General features: G+C 56.5%; 1 protein-coding gene across 1 annotated transcript; it reads right to left on the reverse strand.

Annotated features, from left to right (window-relative positions):
• Positions 1-3233: 3233 nt before the first annotated feature.
• Positions 3234-18130, reverse strand: LOC116944271 (LIM domain containing 1). The gene is made up of 8 exons (XM_076068214.1): positions 15060-18130; positions 13399-13500; positions 11733-11800; positions 9970-10032; positions 8116-8246; positions 6827-6878; positions 5761-5829; positions 3234-4375 (listed from the first exon to the last, which is right to left on the reverse strand). Exons 1-8 carry the CDS (start codon positions 16204-16206, stop codon positions 4250-4252), a joined length of 1758 nt encoding a protein of 585 aa, XP_075924329.1. The 5' UTR covers positions 16207-18130; the 3' UTR covers positions 3234-4249.

Here is an 18130-nt window from a genome sequence, read left to right on the forward strand (position 1 = left end):
GTAAATGTGAGTGAGGGTCTGCGTAAATCATACAGTACTGTACAACACCAAATGTACAGGTGAAGGATGCATAGAGTAATCGATTAATGATGACGATTAATAATTTATTGAGTGTGACAATGACGATCGTGATGATGATTAACATGAATCGATTAAAGTTAAAATTATTAACTGCTCAAATCAGTGCAGAAATATTGGGTTGGTACGAGTCCCCTACAAACATCCTTGGGCCAGTGATTTGAGTTCCACATTTCTATGACAGGGACAGGTCTATCCGTTGGACAACCACTGTAGAATTCCCCACAAAGCAGTACTCTATCAACCTCGAGCGGCTCAAAGTCAATCCCCAACCAGGATCTGAACTCTCGTAATGATAAGTTTGCTCTCCCACAGACATGTGGGCGGTTAATCAGTGTGCAGATCGATGGCCATCGTGATTATGAAACAACGATGACGCTCGAGTCCACCCGCTGGGAGCCCGCTCGCATCGCGTGCGTTCACGTCTTAATCCGCACGCGTGACCTGGCCGGGTTCAGCCAACGACAACGGCACAGGGCGATACCAAAATTAACACGACGACGATGACGACGATGTTGATGATGACGGGCACGGGTGGTGTTTCAAGGCCCCCCCCCCCGGTCACCCGCTAACAGCGGCCCCGGCTTGTCCAGCCGTGCCGACTTTCATCGGAAGGGCAGCGCCCGTGCTCGAGCCGTCACGGCGGAATGCGCGTGTGTGTGACGAGGTCTCGTTACCGGCACCGCGCTAAATAAAGACGCGGAGACACTGACCCCTGCCACCGACTCACAGCCCCGGCTCCCACCACAACCCCATCGTCATCACCGGCAGACACGCTCGATCCACTGCTGGATGAATGTCTCCTCCCCCAGCCACCCACCCCACCCCGCCCCCCCGAGGGTCTCAGCATCTGCGAAGGAGTAATCCACCCAGCCACCTGCACGCGAGGGGCTTTGATCGCTCCATCTCCGCGGTGGGCGTACCTCTGAAGACGCGTTTCATCCCCCCCGACACCCCCACCGTGTTTTGTCTACCTGCACGACTACAACCCGTCTGTCGACCCACTGCAGAGCGAGAGCAGTGGTCGGTGCGAATTGCGGAACGCAACGCAACGCCTGTGCTTTGCTCCGTGGCGGTCAGCCAGCCCGGGACATTGTCCAGGCCGCGCCCTGCTGAGCCTGCGGGCTTGGCGATGCAGCCACCGTCTCTCGTGGCCCACGGCTCCGGGCGAACCTCCGGGCTGTGCTGCGAGAGGCGCCTGGCGCGGTGGGCAGGGTGGGGAGGGCGGCTGAGTGAAGAGAGCGAGTGGAGGGGGCTGAGTGTGCAGTAAGAGGGGGGGGGGGTGATTGAGTGTGTGAAGGAGGAGGGGGGGCTGAGCGTGTGAAGAGGGGGGCTTTGAGTGTTTAAAGGGGGGGGGGCGGGGCTGAGTGCGTGAAATGGGGGGTGTATGAAGAAGGGGGGGGCTGAGTGAATGTGCAAAGAGGGTGGGGGGCTTAGTGAGTAAAGAGGAGGGAGGCTGAGTATGAACAGGGGGGGCTCAGTGAGTGTGTGAAGAGGGGGAGCTCAGTGAGTACAGGGGGGGGGGCTCAGTGAGTGTGTGAAGAGGGGGAGCTCAGTGAGTGCAGGGGGGGGGCTCAGTGAGTGTGTGAAGAGGGGGGGCTCAGTGAGTGTGTGAAGAGGGGGAGCTCAGTGAGTGTGTGAAGAGGGGAGGGGGGCTCAGTGAGTGCTTGAAGAGGGGAGGGGGCTGAGTGTGTGGGAGCGGAATGCAAAGAATGCGCGCGCCGGTGATGTTTATCGCCACGTGCGCTCGCAAAACGTCACGAGGGAGACAAAGACGGAAGCGAGGACGGGTTGAAGAGGGAGGTGGTGAGGGGTATCGCTATGCCCGTGCAAAGACAAAGATCCCCCGTATAGCCTGAACAGACGGTAGGGCAAGTGCTGCTAGCGAGCAGCACCTATGAAGGCCGGCACTGTGGCACACGAGGGGGTGGGTGGCCAGCACCACGCCCGGTCGCCTTTGTCTCCCCAGTGGCGATGTTTACGCACCGCACCAGGTCCTAATTTGAGGCCGAGTCGATCTAGGGGGTGCCCAGGACCGATTCAGACAATCGTCACCGGTGTTGGCCGTGAGCGGGACTTGAACTCGGCTCGCCGGGTTCGTAGCGCATCGTAGCGCTAACCGCTACACCACCACCACGACAAAGCCCGTACACGCACACACGCGCAAGCCATACAGCTGGGTGTGTCGCACCCTCACCCTCCCCATGCACCTTCCTTCGTTCCCTGCTGCAGAGCAATTCCCGCTGCTTCACTGTGGGACCGATATTTTATGACACCATCCACTAACTACACTCGGGAACCTGGATGAATCACAGGCAGGGTTTTGGTTTTCCCAGGATCGTCGTCTTGTCCATGAAGCTTGTCCTGGGAAATCCGCAAGTCTTCCCGAGTCGCTAAACATTAAAAGTGCCTGTTTTCTGAGTGTCATAATAATAATAGGGCACCACTCAAGGAAATGAAGGCATTGCCACGTGGTTCTCCCTTCCACAATGACTGGGAGACGTTCTTTCCACGATGGGTCCCTGGTTTCTGTTATCTGAAAGAGGTGGCAACTCAAATCCCAGAACGGATGCCTGAATTCGTACACCTGGGGTCTCAGCAGCTCGCTCAGTGGCCTCCGCCCTCCGAACCACCGCCGGTCGTCCGCCTCGAGACCTCTACGCGGACGACGCCGACGGCGGGGAGCCCCCGGGACTTTGCGAAGTCGCGGTTCCATCCGGGGAGCAAAGGTAGCGGGCGCGTTGGCGGTGGCGCTACGGTTCCGAGCGCGGCGTGTGAATGAGTAACAGGGCAGCGAGGTGTTACCGGGTTTATAAATAGCCGAGTTCCGTTGGTAATAGGGCCCGCGTGTTCCAGCGTCAGGACGGCGGCTTGTGCTGCCGCGACTAATAACGTGGCGGTGTTCCACTCGCCGAGCCGCCACGGAACATCAAACGGCACACGCGGCCGGTCTGCTCCTCCGGCACTCGTGGTGGACAACCGGGAACATCCCACAACTACCTCCACGTGAACGCCGAGAGACAACCGCTGAACATGTACACGCGCACACAGGTGGACGCTGACGAGCGAGCGCCCCCCCCAAACCCCCCACGGTATGGAAGAAGACACCCAGGCGCAGGGCTGAGCGGCAGCGCTGATGGATGAGACGCTTCGAGTACAAAATTCTAACGTTTATTCAAAATACAAGAATTTTTTATTCATCCTAATTATATTAATTTGATTCTCTTTAAATTAAAATACCTCCACCACCACACACTCGACTCGGTACCAACAACACCTTTAATTTAGCGCGACAACCTCGTCTGGGTGCACTATAATTTAAACAAACTGCCGCGGTGTCCACGCAAAATAAAAATATTAAAAACGACGCCCGCTGAAGCGCCTGTTCTCCAGATGCGCTCGGAGAGCGGAGCCACGTGAGGCTCGACAGCAAGTGCAGCATGTGCAGCTTGTGCAGCATGTACAGCTGGTGCAGCATGTACAGCATGTGCAGCCTGTGCAGCATGTACAGCCAGTGCAGCAGGTGTAGCATGTGCAGCTTGTGCAGCGCGTGCAGCGTGTGCAGCTTGTGCAGCAGGTGCAGCAAGCGCAGCAGGTGAGGGACCCTGCCGTCTCACACTTCGTTCCCAGATTCACGGCAGGAAGTCAACCGCGGGACAATTAACTCGGTCAACAGCCGGAGGGAGGCGATCGGGTGAGCCTCCGTCCAGAAGCACGGACGGGGCGGCGTCCCGGGTGGCAGCAGGCGGGGCGTCGTTTCTTTCCGCTTTCTCCATTTTTGCCGGCGGTCCAGAGACCGAGGCGGTGACGGAGCCGAGCGGTAGCGCGTTCGCCGTTCGCCAGAAGAGGTTTGCACCTTCGAAGCCGGCGGCCAAAAGTGTGGGCCACGCGTGCTGCCGCCACGCCACAAATGTGATCAACTACTCGCAAATTACTGAATCCCTATTCACACACAGCAACATCGCCCCCCACTGGCAGGCTGACCGCCCACTTGCAGGCCGGTGCCGCGTTCATCTTGTGCCGCACAGGGACAGCTGCCACCGGGGATCCCTCGCGGTTCGACTGAAGCGCACAGGAGGAGGCACCGGTATAAGATTGAGCGGCGACAGTGACGACGACGGCCACGGCCACGCAGCCGACCGGCGCCGGGGTCACGGCGAGACGGCGTCGTTCACGGCGACGCGCTACTGCCGCCCGCCGGCTCCCTCCGCTGCAGGTGGCAGTGGTGGCACAGCAGGCGCCCGCCGAGCGGATAGCACCGTCGCCCCTCCTCGTCGTTCAACTGCATCTTGCAGCTCTGTGGGGGCGGCAGGATGGGAACTCGGCACAGTCGGCTAGCGGCGCTGCCCATGGCGACCGGGGCAGCGCCCACGCTCGTGGTCACAGGCGACCTTTGCTCGCTGCCGCACCGGTGTCAGAGAACTCACATCACCCCACAAATGTTGTTTTCCCATGAAATAATATTCCTGAGTATTCCCGACTGCATCGGTTCCCTTCTGAATGTTCGTGCCCCTAAAGGTATTTTAAACAGGTTACCCATGCAGTCGATATCTATGATTTCAACAAAAACCTTAAAATTAAAGCCCCCTTTCAAACTCGTGAAGGAGGTGCCCAGTTTGCAGTGTCGTTTTACTTACTCAGAGCGTCTGGTCGGTCCGAACTTTGTCCGAACAGATGCACTCTTTAAAGGTTTCCTGGGCAGAAACTATCCCAAATTAGTAAACCTAAATCCTAACCCTAAATAAGCCTAACATAAACTAACCCTAACTACCTAACTAACCTTAACACGAATATACTTACCCTAAACATATCCCTAACTGTTGGGAACAAACACTCATTTACCTTGGGGAACAAACACTTATTTACCTTGGGGCACAAACACTCATTTACCTTGGAGTACAAACACTCATTTACCTTGGGGTATAAACACTCATTTACCTTGGGGTACAAACACTCATTTACCTTGGGGTACAAACACTCATTTACCTTGGGGTACAAACACTCATTTACCTCTCATTTACCTTGGGGAACAAACACTTATTTACCTTGGGGCACAAACACTCATTTACCTTGGGGTACAAACACTCATTTACCTTGGGGGACAAACACTCATTTACCTCTCATTTACCTTGGGAAACAAACACTTATTTACCTTGGGGTACAAACACTCATTTACCTTGGGGAACAAACACTTATTTACCTTGGGGCACAAACACTCATTTAACTTGGGGTACAAACACTCATTTACCTTGGGGTATAAACACTCATTTACCTTGGGGTACAAACACTCATTTACCTCTCATTTACCTTGGGGAACAAACACTCATTTACCTTGGGGTACAAACACTTACTTACCTTGGGGTACAAACACTCATTTACCTTGGGGTACAAACACTCATTTACCTTGGGGTACAAACACTCATTTACCTTGGGGTATTAACACTCATTTACATTGGGATACAAACGCTCATTTACCTCTCATTTACCTTGGGGAACAAACACTCATTTACGTTGGGGTACAGCTGTCCACTGGACAGCTGTTTCCTGGGGGGGATCAAATCAGCCTCGGGGAACCACGTTTGGTGCACAGGGGCAGCCCCGGTCTGGTCGTGGCAGTGGTGCCGACGGTGGTGGCGGTGGTGGTGGCGGTGGTGAATGGTGATGGTGGTGGTTATGCGTTACCTCGCAGTGGTAGCACTCCACGTGGTAGTCTCTGTCCATGGACACCACACGGATCACCTCCTCCGAACCCTGCACCACCGAGAAACAACCGCACCGAGCCACAACCTGACCGTGACACAACCGCACCGAGCCACAACCTGACCGTGACACAACCGCACCGTGACACAACCGCACCGAGCCACAACCTGACCGTGACACAACCGCACCGAGCCACAACCTGACCGTGACACAACCTGACCGTGACACAACCGCACCGAGCCACAACCTGACCGTGACACAACCGCACCGTGACACAACCTGACCGTGACACAACCGCACCGTGACACAACCGCACCGTGACACAACCTGACCGTGACACAACCTGACCGTGACACAACCGCACCGAGCCACAACCTGACCGTGACACAACCGCACCGTGACACAACCGCACCGTGACACAACCTGACCGTGACACAACCGCACCGAGCCACAACCTGACCGTGACACAACCTGACCGTGACACAACCTGACCGTGACACAACCGCACCGTGACACAACCTGACCGTGACACAACCGCACCGTGACACAACCGCACCGTGACACAACCTGACCGTGACACAACCTGACCGTGACACAACCGCACCGAGCCACAACCTGACCGTGACACAACCGCACCATGACACAACCTGACCGTGACACAACCGCACCGAGCCACAACCTGACCGTGACACAACCTGACCGTGACACAACCGCACCGTGACACAACCATGTGGAGGTTGGCGAGTCAGCCAGTGGACAGCTTCAGTGGTCTATGTGGTCCATGGTTTCAGACTTACGACTCACATAGTGACCCACAGCCTCACAGAGACCCATAGACTCACATAGAGACCTACAGTCTCATTTAGACACCCATAGCCTCACATGATGATCCATAGCTTCACTCGGACTGTGCGGTGCACGGCTTTAGATCAGCGATCGCAGTCGCACTCTGGGGTCATCCTCCATCGTCCATCGATGCAGGAGGAGACGGCCGCGAATTACTGAACAAGTTAACGAGCACTCTGCCCCTGTGAACGCGCCCTCTGACCTGGTTAGGGAGGATGGGGAGGCCGCAAGCCGCGCATTTCGGGGCGAACGTCCTGCGCACACACGCACGCGCGCGCACACGCGCACACACACGTACACACACGCGCATACACACGTACACACACACGCACACACACGCGACAAGCACACACGCGAAACACGCAGCAGTGTTGTCACCGCGGTCGCAACTCCGACGTGAATAATCAAACACGCACGCATGCACGCTCATGCGCACACACGCACTCGCGCACGTGCACACGCACGCGCACACATGCAGCATGTGTCTGTGGCCAGTGATTTGCGTTTTACCTGGATCTGCGCATCAGCAGGCGCCACACAGCCAGAGCCACATGCAAAGAAAACATTGTTAGCCAGTGCTCGGTTAGCCACACAGCGCCAGCCACACCGCCCACAGTGCGAGCCAGCCAGCCCACGGCAGTTAGAACACCCATCCCAGGGTGATAGAACCCCCAGCCCACGGTGTTATAGCACCAAGCCCACGGTGTTAGAACCCCCAGCCCACGGCAGTCAGAACACCCAACTCATTGTGTTAGAACACCCATCCCAGGGTGTTAGAACACCCATCCCAGGGTGTTAGAACACCCAGCTCAATGTGTTAGAACACCCAGTCCACGGCGTTAGAACACCCAGCCCAATGTGTTAGAACACCCAGCCTACGGCGTTAGAACACCCAGTCCACGGTGTTAGAACACCCAGCCTACGGCGTTAGAACACCCAGTCCACGGCGTTATAACACCCAGCCCAATGTGTTAGAACACCCAGCCTACGGCGTTAGAACACCCAGTCCACGGTGTTAGAACACTACTATTTAGTCACATGCCACCTAATCCCAGTCTTTCAGCGACCCAGAAAATATTCGGTGAGATATTGAGCCCTGGTCGAGCATTCAGTAGTTCTGGTGGTTGTCACTCAACTCCTCTGGCACAGAGGCTGTCGGGCAGGGGCTATGGCAATGCTTGCTAAGCTTTATCAGAGGCCACAGTCTGCCCGTAGGGCCTCTGATTAAGCACAATTAAATAATTTGCAGTGAATTTCCCAAAACGTGACAAAGTTTAGACCGTGACGCCAGAACACAATGGCTTAAAGATAAAAAATTGACGTCGGGGGATCGTTAGCATCTGCTGCACAACATATATCGTCACGTAATTTTTTTCGCTCTCGTAAACACGCCCGGCAGCATTAACCAGGGCGGCCGCCGGGCTCGAACCGCCCCGCAGAGACGACGCGAGCGACGGCACGGGCAGGGACCCCTCCCCCCGTGGGGCCCACCGGTGGTAGTCCTGCACACAATAGACCCGGTGGTCGCGGTCGACGGTGAAGGGGACCCCGTCCAGGCACTCGTTGCAGACGACGCAGCGGAAGCACGTCGGGTGGTAGGACTTCCCCACGGCCTGCAGGATCTGACCGCCGGCACGACACGACCCGGCACACCGCATCCAGTATATCTCTCCCTCTGGCTGCCAGTCACATGTTCATTTCTTTACAACTGCTCTTTGTGTTTAGTTTGTTGTCCTTCAAACGGTACCTCCGATGAGCACGGTTGGCTACGCACGGTGCGAAAAAAGTTCAACATACATACCGCCTAGGACTTCAGTCTTGGGAGGACAAATATTCACACCGGGCATGATCGTGAAGAATGCCAGTTTAATGGCGGAGTTGTTTTTATTGCTAGAATTTGCTGTTGGTGTTACTTCAACACGAGATGAAGAATCAATTTGCAATTCCAGCAGAGCAGTGCAACCCCTTCGTATTGGAGATCGGCCCATGGAAGCGGATATCACAGAGGTACCTCCGAGAACCCTTCAAGTGAACTCATAGATTTGGGGGTGGAACTCCCCACTCGCTCTGCATATGAGAGTACTGATATATTTAATTCTCAGTGCTGGAATTTGCTAAAGTTGAATGAGAACCAATCATTGGTGACCGGGCCAAGATCATCAACTGGCTGCACTTGAGAACCCGGTTGAATCAGGGGCAGTGGCTGGAACCGGAACTGGAACCCAGGGTCTCAGCGTCGCCAGCTCCACGTGCCTGACCTCTGAGTCACCCGGTAAACCTCGCGGCGTCTCATCACTCTCCAGAGAGCGTTGGCATTCGGACGCTCGCTCCCCTTTTCTCTTCTTCCCTCTGGCGAGGCGCAGGCCGGTACAGTGCTCGTGCCGTGCCCATTGTTCGCGCCAGGCTCAGCCGCCCCACTCAGGTTCTCCACTGTATTCAGCGCAAATTCCTGAGGCTCAACGAGCCATGAAAGAGAGACCCCCTGCCGCCAACTTAAGATGCAGAAATGCGACTGGTTATCTCGGGCGGGGGCGCACGGTTACCGACCCTGCGGAGGGCAGGGTTCACGGCGGGCGTGCCCAGCGGGCCCGAGGGATGTAACGAAGAGGGGGGGGGGGGGTACGCGTTGCGATGCTGGCGGCGCGGCGACCACCGGGGACCGAGATTCGTGGCGGGGGGAAGTGGCACCGGCGGGGGCTCCGCCTTGGGACGTGGCACGGAAGGGCGAGGCAGCCCCCGCGATAAACCACGAATCCCCAGGGCAGAGGCGCCCCTGTTTTTCCGAAATAAATAATGAGCATTTGGAAATTCAGAGTGATTTCCTGCTGCTCAAAGGAGCTTTGAGGCGGGGCCCATCTCCTGTTTACATCCTTGAGCCAGTGGTGGAAATTCCACATTCCTATGGCAGGGGCGCGTCTGTCCAAAAGACGACCACAAAAGTGATACTTGTTTTATCGACCACGGGAGGATGATGGGCCGAGCCAACACCCACACAGGATTTCAATGGGAAAGTTATGATTGCTCTACCGCTGAGCCACCCACCATCCTCCTCGGGGTTGATAAAATAAGCACCACTTTTTGGAGAAGTCAATAGTGGTTGTCCTGTGGATAGGAATGTAGTATTCCAACCACTGGCTCTGTTGGACGGTAGACAGCAGATGAGCACCAATGGCCCGGCGGTCGTTTGAGCAGCTGGAAACCACTGAGACTTCTGCCCCATGACGGCGTACAAGCCGGGTGCCTCTGCGCCCTCCCGCGTCGTCGTCGTCGTGCCATCGCCACGCCGTCGCACCGCACGGCGCTGGCGAGCCGACGGCTCCGTGCGGAGGACAGAGCGGGCCTCACCGTCTCCATGATCAGGTGGCCGCACTCAAAGCACTTGTCCGCGTTCTGCTGGAAGCCGGAGTACTGCGCGACAAGGAGTGGGGAGGGGGGAAGAAAACACTCGCAGCGTCAGGGTCGGGCCGCGTGTCGAGCATCGCCTCTCCTGTAGGAGGAAGACCGGTGGATACAAGGAGAGGCTCCCTCGATCCGGCTCCTGAGGATGCCGCAGTAGTGCGTGGCAAAAGCTTGACGGAAGAAATGCTCGACACGCGGCCGAAACCCCGAACATCACGCTCGGTTCGCCGTGCCACGTCACAGAAGCAGACCACTTACAACATTGAGAAACATTCTAGATTTGAAGCTTTCGTGACTGCCAGGATCCATACTCTTTGGTTCTATTCGGTAAAGTCACGTAGGTAAAAAATAAAACAACAAAAATCACTGATTTTTCACTGATTTTTGTTGTTCACTGATTTTTGTTGTTTTATTTTTTACCTACGTGACTTTACCGAATAGAACCAAAGAGTATTGAGAAACATCCCACACGAGAAAGGTCATTCTCCTCTGCTGACCTTCACAATCTGGAAATCCCTTCTGCCAGCCACCTGTGCTAATGAATCCATGCCTCATTTTCACAGAGACTTACGCAGAGACCCATAGATTCACAAAGAGACCCATAGACTCATAAAATGCCCACAAACTCACACAGAGATCTGCATGCTCACCGTTTCTGCACAACACCATTTGGTCACATTTAGACACTACGTACATCCACGTCGCACTGAAGAGGATGTCACCCAAAGACCCACAGCCTGGCACACAGAGACCTACGAACTCCGCTCCCTACAAAACAAATAGCATCGACCACTTGCGCACGGCGTCCAGAGACGCGGTCACACACGGACACCGTTTACAAAGTCCACGCTGCACCATAACATGCATACATACGTAACGCGCGTTTCCTAACTCGCTCCACTTAGCCGCCCCAGTCCACCCGGCACTCACCATCGCAGTTTAGCAGTGACCGTGTGCTACCCAACACCAGCGGGTCCACGACTCCTACCCCATCGCAATCCCCACCACCCTGGGCCCCCTACCCCCCCTCTCCCGCCCGCATGGCGGTGCGCATGAGAAGCTAATTTAGCGCTTGTCTGCTTTCCAGAAACGGCAGCGGGGTAAACAGGAGCCTGGCGTGGGGAGCTGTGCGCTGCTGGCACGGTGTTTGCGCATAGCGGCGCTGGCTGTTGACAGCTGCCATCCGACATGGTCGAAGCAACGTGTTATCGTATTAATCTATTTATGCCATGTTTATATTTCTCGATAGGGCACGATAACCTCGTCTCTCAAGCCGCGATCGTCGCGCCGCCGCGCCACGGGATTCGGAAAGACTTCTGAAAATGTTGCCGCGTTGCCGTTGTACCGTTATGTATTGTCCGGATTTATAAGATGCCCCGTAAAGTGAGACGTACCCTAAAGTTCTTCTGGACAACAACGACAGCCGCCATTCGCCACTAAGTGGCGGTGACATCACCACAGCACTTGTGCCAGGCTAGGTGCACGTGAGGTGCGGAAGGCTCTCGCTGCTGGCAGGAGGTCGCGGGACAGACCCAGGTGTATGGGTAAAAAATTGCTGAAAGGTGCACCACCTGTGATTCCCACGTGCCAACTGGCACAAATCTGGAGACTCACTTACCGCACGCAAAGAAGCACCCCCAACCCTTGTGAGAGAAAGTGCGCCCCATAAGCGGGAGAATGCGGTGGGCATGCCCGCACGTGGTACTCACCAGATAGTCCTCTTCGCAGTAGACCCTCCCGTTGACGTTGTAGAAGGCCTTCCCGCGCAGGCGTCTGCCTGGAAGTCGAACGTGACAACAAACGGCGTCACAAGGATGCGCGCCCGGCCGGGTGGTGCAGCGTGGGAGCGAGCGGCTTGCAATCAGAAGAGCGCGAGTTCGATTCCTGGTTGAGGGTTGACTCAACCTGTCATTTATCTGGGGTCGATAAAATCAGTACCACTTTGTTGGGAAGTCAACTGTGCTTGTCCTATGTATAAACTGACCCATGCCATACGAATGTGGAATTTTCAGCACTGGTTCCGCAGGGCTGTAAATGGGAGATGAGCATCAAATGCCGCAATGATCATTTGTGCGGCAGGAGACCGCTGTGACTTTGAATTTGGCAGGGGCAGAGCAATTTCAGGGTCTTTGGCTGATTGCAGTCGGTGGCACTCGACTAAACAGCCCCGGCCACAGTGAGGGGTATGGTGGACGCGGTGTGAGTGTTGGGTGCGGAAACGTATTTGGAGTTGCCGACCCGGACCGACCAGGCTGCAGTTCGTCCCCACAATCGGGTGATAAAATACACGCTCAACAATCCAGGGAGAACGCGAGCTGCTGCATAATCGATAACAAACAACGGAGAAGCAACTCCCAGCGCGCAATACGCGGCACGACCCGCAAACACCGCGGGGAGCGCCCACACTCGTCGACGTTGGGTAATCGTTGCCCTTTCCCCAAACGCAAATCCCCAAATCACTTTCTCGCAGCCGCCACGCTGCGCGACTCGCACCCCGCACTCCGCCACGACGCCGGTCCTTATTTGCCCCAAGGTTGCCGCTGGGCTTCTTTTCCGGAGGCTCGTATTAAGTTGAACATTTGTTAGGCATGACACCGGCTCCCCGCTGACAACCCGGGGGCCCGGGTCTCACATTCCGCAAAGTCCCGAGTCCCCAGCAAGGCCCCCCGTGTCGCCGCGGCCCAACCCCCCGCAGGCCCGGCACCTGCGTGGTGGCGGGCGCCCTCCGCGGCGAGCCACACGGTCACACGCGCACCCCCACCCGCCACGATCGCGTGCCCCCCTCCCCCCCGCACAAAACCTCACGTCTCACGCAGTCACAGAATCGCCTTCCTGTGGCGGTGGGGGGGGGGGGTGCCACGGATTGGGATGAGCAGGGCCTCATTTTCTGTCAAGTCTGTTGGGGTCGCCGAGCCAAAATGTTTTTGCACGCCTGGCACACCTCATCCAGGATCATCGTTCTTGCCAGACCAACTGTTTTAAGCGTTGATGTTTTACGATACTGCGTTGCTAGCGTTGTAGAAGCACAAATGACAAAAAAATCTAAACATTCGTGAAAAACACTGCCATAAAAAGATATACTTAATATGGAGAAGGGCCATTGTCTGGAACGTTGCCGATTGATTGTTTACTCTCAGGGCAGAGCTTGTTGACCACCACCCACAGAGCAAGCGTAATCTCAGCCTGGTGCGGAGCTGCATTCTGGACATGCAGGTGGTGATATCCATTGTTGTACTGTGCTTTTATGTACCCATATATGTATGTATGTTGAACTTATTTTGCATGGTACATAGCCAACCATGCTCCCTTCCTTTACCAAACCCACACTTGCCAGAGTGATGAAGTATGGTTAATTGTGTGCGTTGGACGACTCACCGCAGGAGCAGCACGTGAAGCAGTGCGTGTGGTAGTAACAGCCCATGGCCTGGCAGGCCTGGCCCATCCCGTACACACCCTCGTTGCACTTCACGCACATACCTTCACGCACGCACACATACACACACATACACACAACGAAAACAGAGGGGGGCATTCATATTACAATTCTCATCGTCGTCGTCAGCCATGATCTATCCACTGTTGGCAGGTCTCCCTAAGCCGTGGCCATCGCAATCCTGTGATGCTGTTGTTGAACTTCTTTCGCACCGTAAGTAGCCTACCGTGGTGCATTTTGAGTGGCATGAAGCAACACCAAGACGTGGCGTTTAACAAACCAAAAGGAAGATCACAAAACACGGACGCAGGGCTAGTTCGTGGCTTCAATCGAGAATTGCATCGGTGTCCTGGAGGAACGTGATAACCCACGAGCAGGATTAACTGGATGAGAAAAAGTTAACAATTAATCCGTGTGGGAAGATGGAACAAGAACAACTCTCCCTGCGGGGGATTGCAAAGTGGGCCAATGAGGGCTCAACGTCAGCGGGGTCTGTAACGTGTCAGCCACACGAAAAGTAATGCCTGTACCCAGCACACCACATCCAGTATACCTCCCCCTATGACTGCGGCTACTACTAGCCAGGTGCCACCTACTCCAGTGGACCAGAGACCTGAACAATATTCAGGGACCACAATAAGAATTTCAAGAACAGAACTCAAGTGATAATTGCATTCAAAATCTGGCCTGGCTAAAGATACAGCTGATGAGACATTGGCAGCAACATTGTCTGTGTTTCTCAAAGGAGCATGTTTGTAATTGTGCATGGCATTGAACTGAGAGCCAGGTTGAAAATTATACTGTTAGTGAGCACCTATTAGGGCCGACAGATTACACAATGGTGTGGTGTGGCATCACACCCAGCCGCACATCTCCCCGGTACTGATGTTTAAAGACGGAGTTGAGCTGATTGAGCCCCAGGACCGGTTCAGCCGGACATCACTTCCCACTGATGTTACCAATGGCTGGATTTTAACTCAGGTAAACACAATGAGCTAACGACACAGATGTGATTAGACCATTGCGTGGCTTGATCCAAAGATGAAATATGAATCAAGCCCCTAATATTATCAACCCACTGCTGGATGAGAGCCTCCCCACGCCGTGGGGGTCCTGGTTAAATGTGGACCAAATAGCCACGGCAACATGGATGTTTGTGACCGCTCGACATTGAGGCACCGTGGCCGGAGCGAGCACGTACATTGACGACCCCACAGAAGGACCCTCCCGGGTTCGACTCGCTCCGTGCTGGGCCACATCAGAACACGGCACGGCTGATGCGACTGTGGACTGCATGGTAACGACCACTTTCCGCAATACTGAAGTTTAAAGTTTCATTGCGATTAGGGACTGATCCCAGAGAAATCCAGACTAAAATGACAAAAGGGTTGCCCGTGTCCTACCCGGCCTGTCGCTATCCCATCCCCGTTGTCTCATCGCGGCCTCCAGGAGCACCGCCTCATGCCTGCCTGGCGTGGGCGCCACCCCTAAGTACGCCGACTTTCGAGAGAAAATGCACGTTGGAACGCGTTAGCGAATCCACGCGTGTGCATTATTTTTGTTCCTTGTGCAAATGTCATGTTCCTGTGTACTCTCCACTCACCGTAGTACTCATCGGGCTTCTTGGAGTCCAGTTCACTCTCGATCTGCTGGGCCATGGCCTCAAGTCGCTCCTCGGTGCTGCTGCTGAAGTCCTGCTTGTTCTGCACGGGGATGGTGAACTTCGCGGACCTGTGGCCGTGAGGAGGTGCCGTAGGGCCCACTGGCTCTGTGGCCCTCTGGAGGCCCCACTTATGAGGCAGAGGTGGCGGTGCAGGGCACGGCGGTGGATGGACCTGCTGACCATCGTTCAATCTCCTCTGGTGGCCCTCACTCATTCCCACCTGGACCTCACTCGACACACCGTGGTGTCCCTCACTTAACTTTCCTTGGTGGACATCGTTCAACTTGTCCTGGTGTCCCTCACTAAATCTCACCTGGTGGACCTCCTTTAATCTACCCTGATTGACCTCACTGGATCTCCCATGGTATCCCTCACTCGATCTCCCTTCATGTCCTTCAATAAATCTCACCTGGTGGGCCTCATTCAATCTACCCTGGCTGAGATCACTCAATGTACCTTGGTGTCCCTGGTTGGCCGCACTCAATCTCCCTTCATGTCCTTCAATAAATCTCACATGGTGGACCTGACCCATTTGCCCCTGGTGTCCCTCACTCAACCTGCCCTGGTGTCCCTCGCGCAATGAACCTTGGTGGTGGTTCTCGCTCAAGACCACAGCCCCATCCACCGGTGCGGTCTGGAGCCTCTCCTTGCTCCTGAAGAAACTCTCCTCAGAAGCCGAGATCGCCTCGGGGTGGCGTTGCTGCTGGGCCCAGGCCGGACGCCCCATCTCCCTGGAGGCCTCGCTCCTGACCGGAGCCACGGGCCCTCCAGAGCCGTGGACCTCAGAGCTCCAGTCGGCAGGAAGGCGACGCGGTACGGCTCCTGGCTGGGCAGCCGCTGCTGGTGATGATGGTGGTGACACCGCCGCTGCTGCTGATGAAGAGGGCGATGATGGTGGCAACATTGATATCCCGTCGGGCTGGAGGCTCAGGCGGCCCGAGAAGCGCTGCCTGGCCTCCTCGAAGCCCGCGCTCGGCGCGTCGGCCTTGCCCACCCTGAACAAGCCATGGCTGGACGCCTCGTACAGGTCCAGGTCCTGCAGGAAGCGGCTCGCCTCCATCTCCAGCTCGTCGCCCTGATGATGCATGGTCCACCTCACTGCTGGTCCACCTCCTCCTGCTCGTCTCCTGACTTACTCTTGGTCTTCCTCCTTTTCCAATCCCCTCCTCCTCGCCCTCGTCTCCCGCACCACTCCTGATTAAACCTCGTCTTGCTCCTCGCCCTCTCTCCACTTCTATCCTCTTCCTCGTCCGCTTTCTCTTCTCCCTCTTTACTCTTTGACTTTAGTCCCAGCCCGCTGTGTCCTGCTCCTCTAATCTCCTTCCTCCTCCTCCTCTTCACACCTCCTCCGCGAGGGAGCCACGCGCTCAGCAGTAGCGGCAGCACTCACACTCCTGGGAGTGGGGGGGGCGTTTGTTCCGTGTGTCAGTGTCTGTCAGTGTATCCGCCTGTGTATGTCAGTGTGTCCCCGCCTGTCTGTCAGTGTGTCCGCCTGTGTGTCTGTCAGTGTGTCTGTCAGTGTGTCCGCCTGTGTCTGTCAGTGTGTCCCCGCCTGTGTGTCTGTCAGTGTGTCCCCGCCTGTGTCTGTCAGTGTGTCCGCCTGTGTCCCCACCTGTGTGTCTGTCAGTGTGTCCGCCTGTGTCCCCACCTGTGTGTCTGTCAGTGTGTCCGCCTGTGTCCCCACCTGTGTGTCTGTCAGTGTGTCCGCCTGTGTGTCCCCGTCAGTGTCCCCGCCTGTGTCCCCGCCTGTGTGTCTGTCTGTCTGTGCGTCTACCAGTCAGTGTGTTTGTCCGTGTGTCTTTGACCGAGTCTGTCTGTGTGCGTCTGTGTCTGCTGTATCGTGTCCGCGCGCACTGGGGGTGCGTGTGGGGTCGCTGCCTATCCCCCTCACTCCAAGCACCCTGGAGACCCCTGAACACACCAAGCCGCCGCCCCCCTACAGACGAACCCCCCTGACGACCGGAGGGACCCCGACACCCACCTCGCCACTCTGGGACACGGAGCGGGCCGTAAACCGCAGGGGCAGCCACTGGTGCAGCAGTCACGGACAAACTCACCGCGGTCGTCAACAACACTGCGTGTGTGGCCCTGAAAGGGGGGATCCCCACAATAGATGACGTTCCGGGCAATGACCCTTCTTCATAGCACGGGAATGTCACGGCTGGAGTCGGCTGGGGAGCTCCTCCTGGGCGAGGACGCGGGCCCGGTGGCGGAGTCCGCCGGGAGCGCCTCAGCGGCGCTGCCCGCGGCCTCTGAGACGGAGGAAGGCGGCACGAGGAGGAGTCCAGCAGCAGGGAGGACTCACCACGCTCATCCTCACCACGCTCATCCTCACCACGCTCACCCTCACCACGCTCACCCTCACCACGCCCACACTCACCCGCTCATCCTCACCACGCTCATCCTCACCACGCTCACACTCACCCGCTCATCCTCACCACGCTCACCCTCACCACGCTCACCCTCACCACGCCCACACTCATCCTCACCACGCTCATCCTCACCACGCCCTTACTCACCACGCTCATCCTCACCACGCCCACACTCACCCGCTCATCCTCACCACGCCCACACTCACCCGCTCATCCTCACCACGCCCACACTCACCCGCTCATCCTCACCACGCCCACACTCACCCGCTCATCCTCACCACGCGCATCCTCACCACGCCCACACTCACCCGCTCATCCTCACCACACTCATCCTCACCACGCCCACACTCACCCGCTCATCCTCACCACGCGCATCCTCACCACGCCCACACTCACCCGCTCTCACGTCTGCTCGGGGTAAAGACTCGGCCACGACCACTCACAAGAGGCTCGAGAGAGGCGCCGCTGCTGCTGCCGCTGCAAGTTGTGAGTGAGTGGCGCAGGTTGCTCTCGTCCTTACAGACGACTCGTGCCGACTGTGACGCCTCAGCCACCACCAAGCACCGCTACTACCACGGACGTGAAAGAGCGAACGGCCCGCAGAGTTAGTGGCCGCGTCTCCTCCTCCCTGGACCAGAA

This window comes from Petromyzon marinus, chromosome 20, assembly GCF_048934315.1.
Source record: "Petromyzon marinus isolate PM22_M1 ecotype Great Lakes invasive population chromosome 20, UKy_Petmar_22M1.pri1.0, whole genome shotgun sequence".
Lineage (NCBI taxonomy): Eukaryota > Metazoa > Chordata > Hyperoartia > Petromyzontiformes > Petromyzontidae > Petromyzon > Petromyzon marinus.